Below are 14,413 nucleotides of genomic sequence, written 5' to 3'. Positions count from 1 at the left end.
TAAAATAAGGGTACCATATTTAAAAGTTTAAAGTTGATAGAGCAAAGTGTCACTTGAGTTTTAATGACTGCTTAGCTTTTTTAAGTAATTACTTTAAATCATTTTGATACATTATATACTTAAGATACTTACAAGTTAAGAGTAATACAGAACTAATTTGCATGTTCCATAAAAATTGAGCTAGTGGAGTAACCATGTCAAATTCTAGTATGAGTTACCAAGAGGTATAAAAAAACATCTTTCACAGGAATCGCCCAAGAAATATACTTAGGCTCTGTTTTCCCAAACAGCTTAATGAAGGAAAAAAGCAACTGAACCAATCACAAAAAGAAAGATGCGGACTAAGTAAGTTACCTACCTCACATTTTAAGCATAACTAAGTAGAGTTCTGTTATTATCTCTCGCCTTTATAATGCTGGCTACAGTCTTCTTTAAACGATAGCATCTGAAGTTGTCACACTAAGTGCCAACCACAGATACAAATCAGACACTCCATAAGAATTAACCCGCTCCTCACACCTAAATGGCAATAATCTTTTGCATTATATAATGTTGCGGTGATGCCTCAATGACATGCTACAATGGGATCAAAGAGCTACAACTACAGCTCTGCTCTGTTTTCTTTTTCTTCCAGAGGATAGAGTACAATAGCTCTCAATTATTAATATTTAGATTGAGAGCGAACAGCATCCTGGATGCCACAAAACAAACGCAGGCAGGGGCTTCCCCATTCGGCACCCGGGACTTGGCGCAGGTGGAGGCTCTACGCTTCCAGAAAAGGGGGCTCCTGCCGGGGTCCTCTGGGTTAGACCGCTAAAGGTGGAGGCCAACTGCAACCTGGGAGCTTTCCTTCCTATCATTCCCAGGGCAGTTGGCAGGTCAAGATTTGTCCTGTTTTGCTCCTTTCTTCACTCTACGAAGGAACTCTAGACGCGACCCTGCGCGATCTGTTTGGCAAGAAGGTGGAGGGGTTGGGGCCGTAGGGGTGAGAGGAGCGCGATTGCCGTAAGCACTCGTCTCCCCACCCTCCAGGGCACGTAGACGGCCGCGGGGGACTCCGCCGGTCCCTCCGGGCGCCGCAGCGCACGCACCCAACACGCGGTGGGTCCGGCGCAGACTCGCGGCGATCGACCCCCACCACGTAGGTTTAATTGGGGGGTGGGGGGGAGGGGGCGCCACTCCCCAGCTCGAGCCTGGGAGACCCGACTCGCCTCCTCCTCCTCTGGCCGCCCAGCAGAGGAGGAAAGACTCAAGGGTGGGGGGCGGTGGTACCTGGAGATTTTACACTTTTTGAGGCCTCCGTCTTCCGCTACTGCCGCTGCCACGCCAGACGATTTTCTCTTCTTCTTCACCGGCATCTTCCGCCCTCCCCGGCAGGGCGGGCAGGGGAGCCGGGGGAGGGGGTCGCGGTCCGCGGAAGGCCCCTCAGTGCTGCCCCCCGGGTCCCAGAGACAGCAGCAAGCGTAGGAGCCAAGTCTCCAGCCCGCACCGCAGCTGCCCAGCCCGGCCGCGGGCCGCCCCCACGCCTCCTCCCGGTCTTCCTGTGCTCGGGGCAGCGGGTCACTGCTCACCGGTGGACACTGCGGCTGGGCCCCTCCGGGCAGGGAGGACGCGGACTGGCCGGCACCGCCACCAGTCACAGACTCCGAAAGCAAGAGGCTCAGCCTGACCCGGATGCGCCTCGCCGAGGGCCGGACGTGACGCAGCGCCGAGCGGGTCGCCGGGAGGGGCGGAGCTCTGGTTGCTATGCTTTAGCGGCTTCCGGCTGCAGGACGCCGAGTACCGGCCCGAGGGGAGAAATGGGCTTGGTGGGCCCTTTGACCGCCTCGCTGGCCTTTCTCGGGAAACTTCTACCCACCCCTAATGCTGGTAAGTCACCTCCAAGAAATGTTTTATGAAACCACTAATACTTTGGCCTTAAAATAACTTGGTAAAGTAAACCAAATTTCACTTCTGAGCTCTTCCATTCACTCGGTAACCTCACGTTCATTGTTATTTAAATGCACGTTTTCTTTCTGGGCTGGCTGGCCGGCAGCCGCCCACTCTCACACCCGTTCATTGTCCCTCACCCCTGTGCCTTGTTAAAACTTAGCTTTACATTTCTCACCTGTCACATAAGAAACAGTAGGTAGACGTAGTAAAGAGGAATTTGGGGAGCATTTCTAAGGGGCCTTCCCTCAAACTTTTACCCCAAACACCTGTAATGACTCCACCATCACTTCAGTGAAAATATTGTTTATAAATAAAGGTTGTTGCATATAAAGATTATATAGTAGAAAGTCGCTTAGGTCAATATATATGTAAAATAAGTTAACATCTGTAAACCAAAGTGAGTTTATAGAGAAAGAAAGTGTCTTTAAATTCAGTAACAGCCCATGTGGTTCTAGTGAGATGACTTCCACCTGGGCACTCATTTGGACAATCAGAATATCCTATTTCCTTAGGCCATTAATTGGCTCAGAAGGACATCTGATCCAAACCAGGCCCATCAGTGCTAATATGAAACTGAACCATCAGGAATCAATTTATTTCCTATGGACTTGACCTGAGAGGATGCAAGAATAAGCCAAAACTCAGAAAAGACCAGAATCGAGGAGAAAAATAAAAAACAAAAACAAATGATTTTCTGGTATAAGGCCTGACTCCATGATATGCCCTGAAAATATGAGTTACATGAGCCATTAAAACTCACCGTTTTGCTTATGCAATACTCTTATTTACAACCAAAAGAAGGTTGTTCCGAATGCTACTGTAATCCTTCAACTCAATTAAAAATGCATGAGACCAGCCCTGACTGGTTTGGCTCAGTGGATAGAGTGTTTGGCCTGTGGACTCAAAGGTCCCAGGTTCGATTCTGGTCAAGGGCATGTACCTTGGTTGCATGCACATCCCCGGTGGGGGGTGTGCAGGAGGCAGCTGATTGATGTTTCTCTCTCATTGATGTTTCTAACTATCCCTCTCCCTTCCTCTCTGTAAAAAATCAATAAAATGTATTTTTAAAAAAATGCATGAGACCAAAACATCAAATCTGAATAAAATCCAGTCTCTAAAAAAAATACCATCTGTATGTAGGGACAGTGGAACATGTTAACACTCAATGCAATCAGCAAGATCCTGTCAGAAATTCTACAAGAAAAAATGACCCAGATTCTGCAACAAGGTATTAGAGAAGGAAATTTTCAAGGATATATTAATAATTTTCCATATTTGAATCTTGAGTTAAAACAATGTTGAATAATAGGACAATTGGAAATTTGAAAACTAGCTGAATATTTGATGAAATTCTAGAACAGTGGTTCTCAACCTTGGCTGCACATTAGAATCACCTGGGAAATAGGATTTTAAAAAGATTTCCAGGTGATTCTAATGTGCAGCCAAGGTTGAGAACCACTGTTCTAGAACAAGCAAAACTTACAGGGCAGTATATCAATAATGCTTGGGGACTAGGATAGGGTGGTGATAGACGGAAAAGTCTGACTGTAAAGAGGCAAAGGGAACTATATTGGATAATAGGCATATTCTATGTCTTGTTGAGGTAATGGTGTATATACTTGTCAAAGCTCATTGAACTGTACAATTAAAGATATATGCCCTTATATGAATTTATTCCTCAATAAGTTGAAATAAAAAGTGCAAATAGCCCAGCCAGTGTGGCTTAGTGGCTGAGTGTTGACCCAGGAACCAAGAGGTCACAGGTTCAATTCCTGGTCAGGGCACATGCCCAGGTTGTGGGCTCAATCCCCAGTAGGGGGTGTGAAGGAAGCAGCTGATTGATGATTCTCTCTCATCAATGTTTCTATCTTCAAATTTCCAATCCTTTATAATAAAACCCTAATATGCAAATTGACCGAACAGCTAAACGAAGGCTGGTCGCTATGGTGTGCACTGACCACCATGGGGCAGACGCTCAATGCAGGAGCTGTCCCTGGTTCTGTGTTGAGCTTCTGCCCCCTGAGAGGGAGGCAACCAGCGGGGGGGGGGGGGGGGGGGAGGCTGCCAGCAGGCACTACCAGGCCACCAGCCAAGGCAGGTGCCAGCGGGGGCTCCCGGATCGCCCCACCCGCCGGCCGCCCAACAGATCAGCCCTGATCGCTGACCAGGCAACCCTACCCTATATATTGGGAACAGTCTCAGATTTAAAAATTAAAACCTGGCAAGGCTACTCTAACACTGAAAAAACAGGATGATGCAGTGATGACATGCATGGACTCTGGCTTGCACATTTTGTGGTCAGCCCTGATTCTAACACTTAAACTGTTTGACACAGCCCATTACTTAACTTCTCTCTGCTTCCGTTTTTCCACCCATAAGATGGGAAAAATAGTACTACTGCCTCAGAAGGATCATGTTATGCACTACTTTTTATAATCAGGGCAAAAAAAGGTAGCTGCCCATACAACAGCAAGATGCCTTTCACCTGTATGAAAAGTATGGTCACTGGTGCATGCAGCATCCTGGATTGCAAGAGGGATGTCTGCCAGTTGTTGGACATCCCACGAGGGGTCCTGGATTGCGAGTGGGCGTAGACTGGGCTGAGGGACCCCCCTCCCCCCTGCAAGAATTTTGTGCACTGGGCCTCTAGTTGTCCTATAAATGTCATACTATTCAATGTTCCTCTCCCTTTAAAAATCAATAAGAATATTTTTAAAGAGCAAACAAATATACCCCAAATAATGACACTATTAGACATTAACAAAGCTTATTTCAAGAAGTGAGCTATAAAATCTAAATATCCCTTTTCACAAATAGAAAAGAGAAATGGAATAAAAATCTAAATGATGAAGACAAAGACCTGAGAGGACAATGTTCAAGGGATAACCTTCCAGAGAGCAGAATTAAGGTTGAATCAAGAGGTAAGGAACCTTTACAAAGCCTGTCTAGCAGGATACCAGCATTGCTGTGGCCCAGTGACTATGTATATCCTCCATTCTTTTCTCAGTAGGAATATTTATTGTGATTATTGTGTCCCTTCTCCACTGTTATTATAAGAGAGTGGAGAGGCCAATTCTAGACTAGGAAGAACCACTTCTAGACTAGAAAGAAGACCCAACCACACCTGGAGACTCTAGAGATTCAACTGAATGCAATGACTGGATGGGAGCCTACTTGCACCTATAGAACTCTCTGGAAAAAAGGTAAAAGACTGGTTCTTTGTATGGTATTCATTCTTTCAGTCTATTATTCAAATAATGTCTAATGATCACTTAAAATTAGGAAATGTTTTTGGTTTAGGTATATAAAAGGCAGGTATGACTCTTGCATTCATAAAGTTTACAGTCTGGAAAGGGAAGTATATGCAGCCCATATGCATTTGAGAACAAAGAATAGGGTCAATAATCTGTGCTTGTCAATGATTATAAAGGGATGGTGTTTTCAGTCATATAGATAATTTTCTTTACTGTTTTCCCTGATCAATACCTACTGTCACCACCATACCTTCATTCTCAAAATGGAGCATTCCATTACCCTAATTATGCTCAATACAAACTATGTATAGAATATATAAATTAATAAATTTTAGGGCACTATATTTGGCTGCTTTGATACAGATACAACTATTTTAAAAGATCCTTTTCATAACTTCATTCTATAACTAAGGGACCTATTGGTAGCATCACTGCCTGTGAATAGTATAGAAATGTTTAGTTATGTGGTTTTAATCTTATCTGCTGCTCATCAGCATACAAATAGGATATTATTTTTCACCAAGAAGGCACCTATAATGGGGAAATAAACTATGACAGAGTACTATAGTTCTTTGTTGTGTAGAAGAATTTTTTAATGAAAGTAATGAGAAGGGAGGGATAAAGCATTTATTTAACCCCTAGAGTGCCGGGGAGCACAATCGCGTTCCTCCTGTCTTTTGCCAAAAGTGCCTCCTCCTGCAGTGTCACTATTAGATGCTAGTAGTTCACTCTTTACTGACAGATGGCACCTAAGTGCAGATTACTTATGATGCCGAATGTTTGTAGTTCTAAAATTGACCACTGGCATTTATCTGCCTAATTTTTTACAGGTACTACGATTTTATGAAGTTTACTCAGATTTTGTAGCCCTAAAGCTTTGAAATGGCATCCAGTTCTAAGTCTGCTTTTATTAGTGATGATATTGCTAAATATGTCAATTCTTGCTGTGAAGATGACAATTTTGTGGAAGATATTGGAGAAGGGTGTCCCTCTGGAAGTGATCAAGAATGTCCCATCAAATCAGAATCGGAAAGTGATTGCAGGGACGTGTTTGTCCCTCTGAAACATAAACGAGTCCCAGTAATAATTGAAAGTTCAGACAGTTACAGCACATGTGAAAATGTTGAAGATTTACACAATTCTAGTTTTCCTGTGTTTATTGAAACACAACCTGGCCAAGATTTATATGTGCAGTCTAGTCTTTCTTTCCTAGAATCACCGGGTCCGAAGCATGCTCCTCCCCAGGATGCCAAACCTATAGAATATTTTGACATGTTTTTCACTTTGGCTTTGTGGAATCTAATGGTGGCTGAAACTAATAGGTATGGAAATCAGTTTTTGCGTTCTCAGCAGCAAATATCACCCAGTTCTAGAGTCAGACAATGGAGGCCTGTAAACGTCCTTGAAATGAAAGCATTTGTGGCTGTGCTGTTGGAAATGGGAATTACACGAAGGCCTACCATATTCTCATACTGGGATAGGAATAGTAGAGCCATTCCATGGTTTGGGAACATGTTCTCAAGAAATAGATTTCGCCGAAACCGGTTTGGCTCAGTGGATGGAGCGTCGGCCTGCGGACTGAGGGGTCCTGGGTTCGGTTCCGGTCAAGGGCATGTGCCTGGGTTGCGGGCGCATCCCCAGTGGGAGGTGTGCAGGGGGCGGCTGGTCGATGTTTCTCTCTCATCGATGTTTCCAGCTCTCTATCTCTCTCCCTTCCTCTCTGTAAAAAATCAATAAAATATATTAAAAAAAAATAGATTTCAACTGATACTAAAATTTTTTCATCTTGTTGACAATGAAAAACTGTTTCCACCAGGTCATCAGAATTATGACCCTGCTCTAAATTTATCCCCCTTGTTGAGCATGCAAATACGTTGTTCAGATTTCATTACTCACCCCACCAGCACTTATCCATTGATGTGTCCCTAATACAGTATCTTCGAAATAAGAAGCACCACAAGTGGGGAATAAAGTGTTGGATGTTGTGTGACTCTGTTGTACATTATTGTTTAGGTTTTTTCTGCTACGAAGGTGCAAAATGTGAAGAAAAGGCTGAGATCAAAAAGAAAGGCCTTGGTCATGTAGTAGTGACCAAGTTGCTCCAACTTGGGAACTACCTAAATAAGTGATATCATGTAGTGACTGACAGCTTCTTTACCAGTATTACTCTAGCAAAGTATCTGTTTGAAAATGCAACTTACCTCACTGGAACAATAAGATCTAACAGGAGGGACCTGCCAAAGGATGTTACAGCAGATTATGATATAGGGCAGGTCAAATATTTCCACAGTGATGAGATTCTTTTGTGTGGATTTAGAGGAAAAAAATGTAAAAAGAAACCGGTGTTGCTTCTTTCAACCCCATGCTGTTGCTGAGAATGAAACATTGCATAGAAGATGATATTCCCAAGAAAGAGAAATATCCAAACCAGCAATAATAAACCAGTACAACAAATTCATGGGAGGAGTAGATGTACAGATATGATGCTTTACACCTGCCTAGATGAAAGAAGAACTTTGAAGTACTGGAAAAAGGTGGTTTTCAGTATCTTTGCTAGGATGGTGTTAAATTCTTATATAATATACAAAGGGAACACGTCAGGCAGAATTATGTCCCATATCCAGTTCACTTCATCCATTATACAGGCAATTGAGAAAGAATGGCTGGCAGAAAAGATTAGTAACTCAATCTCATAGGTACCAATGAAACAAGCAGATGATGCATTATTGCGAAAATTGCCTGACAGAAATCTAAGAAGGTGTGTAGTATGCAGCAACAAAGATGGAGGACCTGTAAAACGATCCAACACCGTGTGTGCTAAGTGTGGGAAAGGGCTTCATGGACTATGTGTAGGAAAGCACAGCTGTTAGTGATTCCAGAAACAGTCTCCCTACTCAAAGTATTTTTTTGTAAAAAGATTGAAATGTTTGTTCTGCAATTATTTATGAACCTAGAAGGGTTATTTTTTTTGTGCATTCAAAGAATATACTAAATATTTTAGATTTTTTATCAAAATCTTATTAAAAGTTAAACAATATCTTCATTCATGTATTCAGTCAACATTAATTTTATTTTAACATTATGTTTTGTTCAAAATTTTTTTTCTACTAGTTTATAATACAATCAGCAAACAAGGTATGTCAAAGATGAAAACAAATGTAGTAAAGGTTTCCTTAAGTGTTTGAATATGTAACTTCATTTACTTGCGATTTGTAATTTTTTTCCTAAACTGCTGTAAAATCAGCAAAAATGCCTTGGCAATTTTAGCATAGTTCCTAGGATATTGGTTGGCACTCAAAGGGTTAAAGCAGAAACTCAGGTGTTCTAGTTTCATATCCAAAGAAGATACTCAGTGATTTTAGGTAGGATACATAACTTTTATCCCTCGTTTTATCCTACTGTTACAGAGAAGGATGTGGAAAAAATAAATATCCATCTATAAAGACAGTGGACATATATTTATGCCAGATAGGGCAGGAGGTGGAAGAACTGAGACTGAACATAGTTTTGTCATCTATTTGATATATTGGATATCCCTTAGCTTTTGGGGGGTTATAGAATGAAAATAATGAGAAAGATCTTTTAAAATAATTGTATCTGTATCAAAGCAGCCAACAAATATAGTGCCCTAAAATTTATTAATTTATATATTCTATACATAGCTTGTATTTTCTTAATACCTCTTTAAAATATGGCATTTCCACTTGCCAGAAAAACAGGCAACACAGAATTTCAGTAATTTATGGAATGCCATGTTATATGGTCCTGAATTTATATAAATACTTTCTATATATTAACCCTGGTGAAAATTTTGTAAAATATTCCCATACACATAAACCCTGAAAACGAAGACCAAGAGAACAGTAGAAATGGGATGTGTTGGAGCATTAGTGAAGTCCACAGGAATTCCTAGTGTTTTAGAGAAGCTCAAAAGTGCAGAACTGTGGAACACATGCCATGTGCCCTTTACATCTTAAGCAGTGTGCTGGAGGACACTTATTGCAGCCTGACGGTGGCTGTGGCTCACTCTGGGACCCAGACTGAGGAGTGACTACTCTCTGGAACATTGCTTGTTATCGTGATGAAGGGCAAGGAAAACATGGTGAATCCCATGCTGGCTGTTAAAAGTTCTGTGCTGAAATGACACATACCAATTCTACATCCAATCAAGATAGGAATGTATAATCCTTTTGCAGAGAGAGGCACCAAATAAAGATAAATACAGTCCACAATAGTATGGGATTGGAACGCAATTTTATTGAAGATCCAGGGAAGAATGAGTTCACAGAGCAGTTTTAAAGGGATAGTAGAGAAAATTATAAGATTGGTGTCTGTTTATACTTCACATTGACACATTGTATTTTCCAAAGATGGTCACAATGATCTGTCAATCCTCTTGTTCTAGAACTTTACCACTCCCTCTCAGTAAATGAAGTCTTGTTAATAATAGTCATCATCATCCTTTATCATCAATGTTTGTTCATTGAGTCCTATACCATACAAATGTAAGATGTTAATTGAGGAAGCTGGGTGAGAAATATATGGAAACATTCTGTATTATTGCAACTTTTCTGTAAACCTCAAAGTATTCTAAAATAGTTTGTTTTTAAAAAGTCAAAGTGAACAGAAATAAATAATTAAAAAATAGAGTGCAGGAAGAAAGAGTAATAACTCAAGAAAACCACCTCTGCTGGGTGCTTTGAAAGGTCAGAATTCATAAATTCTAGATGTGGGATCATAGGTAGGAAGCATTGTCTTGTATATCAAGTGCCCAACAACAAAGCTGAACCCTTACCAGGAGGACTAAGAATTACTGCTGGACACCTGATTTGCCTTGCAGCATATGAATATACACCACAAATGAAGAAAAGTGGTTCACAGAATCAAATTACTACTGGCAGAGAGGACGGTGTGTTGATGACTTGCTGCAGAGGAAAACTGTTTTTAGATGAGTGGTAGGACCAAGTGAGTGCCGGCAGTTTGGGTTTAGGTGTGTGTTTTTTAAAATATATTTTTATTGATTTCAGAGAGAAAGGAAGAGGAAGGGAGAGAAACATCAATGATGAGAGAAAAACATTGACTGGCTGCCTCCTGCACGCCCCCCACTGGGGATCAAGCCCACAACCCAGGCATGTGCCCTTGACCGGAATCGAACCTGGGACCCTTTAGTCCGCAGGCTGATGACGCTGTATCCACGGAGCCAAACTGGCTAGGTCAGGTGTGTTTTTATAAGCATTTTCATAGTCTTAGACTAAGATGAGTGTTGTTTTGTCACACTTTCCAAATAACATTGGAATGATGGCATTGTGGAAAAGGTTTCTTAAAGTGAAAACTTTAAGATTGATGGATTTGCCCTTTAAAGTTTTGCAACCTTGAATAAAATGTTTTACCATCTGTGTAATAAAATATATGCCTTAGCTAGATATCACAGTACTGTACTGTTGAAAAATAATAAAATAAATGTGAATGTGTTATCAAAACTAACTGCTAAGGGGTATATAATTATGTATCAGCTGGAATCCATAGGGTACACCCTACAAAAATCAAGTTCTTCTAGTCTAGAAAGAGTTTATTTAAGGTTGTTCACAGAATCAAAGGATGGAACTGCAAAGAAGGGGACATGGAAAAGAGGTGACTTACTCTGTTTTCCATTCCCACTCAAGTTCTAGTAATGGGGCTTTCCTTTCCTATCACTATTACCTTTATTAAATGTCAATGGCCCTGTCTTTGTTTCCAGGGATCTTAACCAAGTTCTCCACCATTGAAAATAGGATTGTCTACACAGGCCAGTTTGAATGAGACTCAGCAAATTTTTAGGTCATGGTTAGGCATTACTTCTTTGGAAAATCCAAAGGTGACATGTGGGTAGTTACTGAAATCTCTCGCAATGCAGCACAAAGCAGATTAGTTCACTGGACTGTAGCAGAAGCAATGATTCCTAGAAAGACAGTAAATGATCTGCAAACTGTCTTATTTACTCAGCACCTACCCATATATGGCTGTGGTCACTGGCAGTTGCAACGTTGACATTTCTTAATGCTGAGTTTGTTCTTTTCCATGTGTTCTTTTGCAGATCTACTCCCTCATCTATAGTTTCACAGAGATCTCAAGTTTGAGAGAGAGTTTGAGCCAAGTTTGAGCCCTATCCAACTCTTGAAGCCCTTCCTAGCCAAGATAACATTCAGTTGTTAGGGCATAAAGGTATGCTCTGCTTTCAGGTCCTGTACTTTCTTTTTTTTAATATATTTTTATTTATTTCAGAGAAGAAGGGAGTGGGAGAGAGATAGAAACATCAATGATGAGAGAGAATCACTCATCAGCTGCCCCCTGGCACACCTCCTATTGGGGATCCAGCCTGAAACCTGGGCATGTGCATTGACTGGGAATTGAAACATGACCTCCTGGTTCATAGGTTGACACTCAACCACTGAGCCATGCCAGACAGGCTTAAGTATTTTTTTTTTTTTTTAGTCCTCACCAGAGGATATTTTTCCATTTTTAGAAAAGAGTAGAAGAGAAAGGGAAAGACAGAGGGAAACATTGATGTGAGAGAAACAAATTGATTGGTTGCCTCCTACATGCGCCCTGACCAGGGCCCGGGCCAGGGAGAAGCCTGAAACCGAGGTACGTGCCCTTTGACCAGAATCGAACCTGGACCCTTTGGTCCGCAGGCTGACGCTCTATCCACTGAGCCAAAGCGCAAGGCCTGCAATTTAACTTGCAAGAGCCTTCTGGTCTCCAAAGAAAATGTGGCTCATCAGAATCAAAAATTTTGGCTTTCAATTGCATTTTTTAAATATCATGGGGTTTCAAAGTATAGTTTCACAGTAAACAAAACAAAACAGAACAAAAAATTAGCAACTATTTTTCATTTCTGATTTTGTAGTCAGTGCTTGAGGTAATGAGAATCACACTGACTTTAAAGATCATGAGTAAGAATTATGTGCAGAAAAGAAAACCACACAAATGTTTTTAAGATATTTTTCCCTATGGGCTAAACAATAAGAGCATTCTCAGGCAATCTTCATTGAACTCTTCCACATTCTATACTATATAGCTAAAGCTTCCATTTGCACATCCTTCTGATATAACCTATACCTACAACCAGTAACATAACTTGTAGGGCCCTGAGCAAAATGAAATGCAGAGTTTTGTTCAAAAATTATTGATCTGTAAGAGCAGACCATTAAACCCAGGGCAGGGACATGCTCATGAAGCCACCCCTGCACACACCTTAAAAGCAAGTCAAGCCTGAGTGACCCACACTTTTCATTCAATGGAGCTCTATGTTTCTGTGGCAGGAAGTGCTATGTGTTCTAAACGCATTCTTATTTTAGAGAGACATTATATATTCCACCCTATCTTGCAATCAGGAATTGCCATGAGAAGGTTCTATGTAAGGCCTCACTCTTTATCTGCAACTCAGACAGATTAAAAGTAATTCAGGAGAGAATTCTGTCATTTCAGAGAATAGTGAAGCCACAAAATAGAAGAGGTCTAGATTCCTGAATCATCATATGGAAGACTGCCTGCTAAATACTACATTGAACTGTCAAATGAAGGAGAAATAAAACCAGTGAAATTTTGTGGTTTATTGTAATGTTTGACATACCTTGACTATGTCAGGAGTAACCTATGTTAAAATAAAAAATGACACCAAAATCTCAATATCTTATAACAAAAATTTATTTCTTATTTATGATATGCCATCCAGAAGATTATACTTATCATAGCTACTCAGGGAACTAAGCTGATGAAACTTCACCATGACTTATGCTTCCATGATCATCACAGCAGTGGAAAAAAATCATGATTATACATTGTAAGGTTTTTGTGCATACTGGTATATAATACATCATTTCTACTTACACATCAAAGACCATAAGTCAAATGGCCACGCCTATCTTTAAAAAGAGCAAAGAAGCCCAGCCGATAGGGCTCAGTCGTTGAGCATTGACCTAGGAACCAAGAGGTCACAGTTTAATTCCTGGTCAGGGCACATGTAGGGGGCATGCAGGAGGCAGCCCATGGATGATGTTTCTCATTGATGTTTCTATCTCTCCCTCTCCCTTTCTCTCTGTAAAAATAAATGAAAATAAAATTTTTTTAAAGAGCAAAGAAGTATAATCCCATGTGCCAAAAGGGGGAATCCAGACATATTTTGGAAATGACAGTCCTGAATCCCACATGGTTATAGACATTGGTTTTTGGAAGGAGAGTGCTGCCATACAGAAAGTTAAAATATGTTGTATAGAATAAGTAGGCAGCAAAAAAACATTAGTACAGGCTGGTTAGCTGGAGAGCTCTAGTGCGCCTTGATAAAATATTTAGTAAAACTGTCCTCCGTGAGAAGTAGAAGGTAGGCCATGAGCCTAATGAGACTCTTAACTGTATGGGAAGTAGATAGAGGGAGGGTAATGGTGTGAAGTGAAAATCATTTTGCAAAAATCAGATTAAGGGTTTTAACTTTGCTATCCAAGCCTATTGCTTCAGATAGCCTCAAGAGGGGCATTTGCAAAGAAATAAATCATTCTTGATAATTACATACAGAAAAGAACTAGAATGTGAAATTTAGAATATGAAATTAAAAGCAAATATATCAGCCTACTAAGTTTTTAAGGGAATTGTATTGTTAATGAAACCATGTGCCTGGACTTAAAAAGACTTGGAGCAACCATCAAGCTCCCAGAGTGTCCCCAGCAGAAAGCCCAGATAACTTATCTTTTTGGTTTATAGGTTGTACCCTGAGGACCCACATTTGAACCTGATGGAAAGGCCTGTGCATCACATGAAGCTTTGATTCATTGACTTCACAACCCTATCCCTGACAAGTACACTAGACCCATGATAGGAATAACTTTCATTGGTTTCAGTGAATGTTTCTTAATGGTGTAAATTTTCAAATTTCATATTTGTTATCTTTAGGGATTAAAGGGGCCAAGTCAATACTTGAAAAATGGGAATTGTAACATGGCCTCTTTTCCTTTAAATTTATGCTGAGCTACCTTGTTAAATAAATTTGTGCTGCCAATTTTTTAATGTTCTATTCTCATAGCAATAGGCTGTGATGTCAGAGGGTTATCACAAAATTGATAAAAAAAAATATGCTAGGCTGTGAAGCAGAAAGCTCTGATTGTTGCATGTTATTAAAATATCATGTTATGTAAATAAAAATGGAACCAGATCAAAAATAAAAGACTCAAAATAGCAAGCTTATGTGAACATTT

At 40.7% G+C, this 14,413-nt stretch overlaps 1 protein-coding gene and 1 long non-coding RNA gene across 7 annotated transcripts in view; one reads left to right on the top strand and one right to left on the bottom strand.

Annotated features, from left to right (window-relative positions):
• DCUN1D5 (defective in cullin neddylation 1 domain containing 5) overlaps positions 1-14,413 on the bottom strand; it is a 78,230-nt gene that overhangs the window by 35,041 nt on the left and 28,776 nt on the right. Inside the window, exon 1 of one of the 4 annotated variants that reach the window (XM_059708034.1) lies at positions 1,273-1,656. The exons of 2 other annotated variants lie outside the window; for them this stretch is intronic. In XM_059708034.1, the coding sequence (XP_059564017.1) occupies positions 1,273-1,358 (86 nt within the window). In that variant the 5' untranslated portion in view covers positions 1,359-1,656. Of the gene's footprint in view, positions 1-1,272; positions 1,657-14,413 lie in introns of those variants that run through there. One more of the 4 variants, XM_059708035.1, reaches the window with a different exon arrangement.
• LOC132240617 (uncharacterized) lies at positions 1,740-14,346 on the top strand. 3 transcript variants are annotated; one of them, XR_009454363.1, is made up of 4 exons: positions 1,740-1,869; positions 4,750-4,853; positions 4,990-5,135; positions 11,260-14,346. It is a non-coding gene; the product is annotated as an uncharacterized LOC132240617 (long non-coding RNA). The 3 variants fall into 3 exon arrangements; XR_009454361.1 differs by having other exon boundaries at positions 4,943-5,135; XR_009454362.1 differs by lacking the exon at positions 4,750-4,853 and having other exon boundaries at positions 4,943-5,135.

The sequence above is a fragment of the Myotis daubentonii genome, chromosome 9, assembly GCF_963259705.1.
Source record: "Myotis daubentonii chromosome 9, mMyoDau2.1, whole genome shotgun sequence".
Classification (NCBI taxonomy): domain Eukaryota; kingdom Metazoa; phylum Chordata; class Mammalia; order Chiroptera; family Vespertilionidae; genus Myotis; species Myotis daubentonii.
The sequence above is the reverse complement of the archived record's forward strand: the minus strand, read 5'-3'. Positions and strand labels throughout refer to the sequence as shown.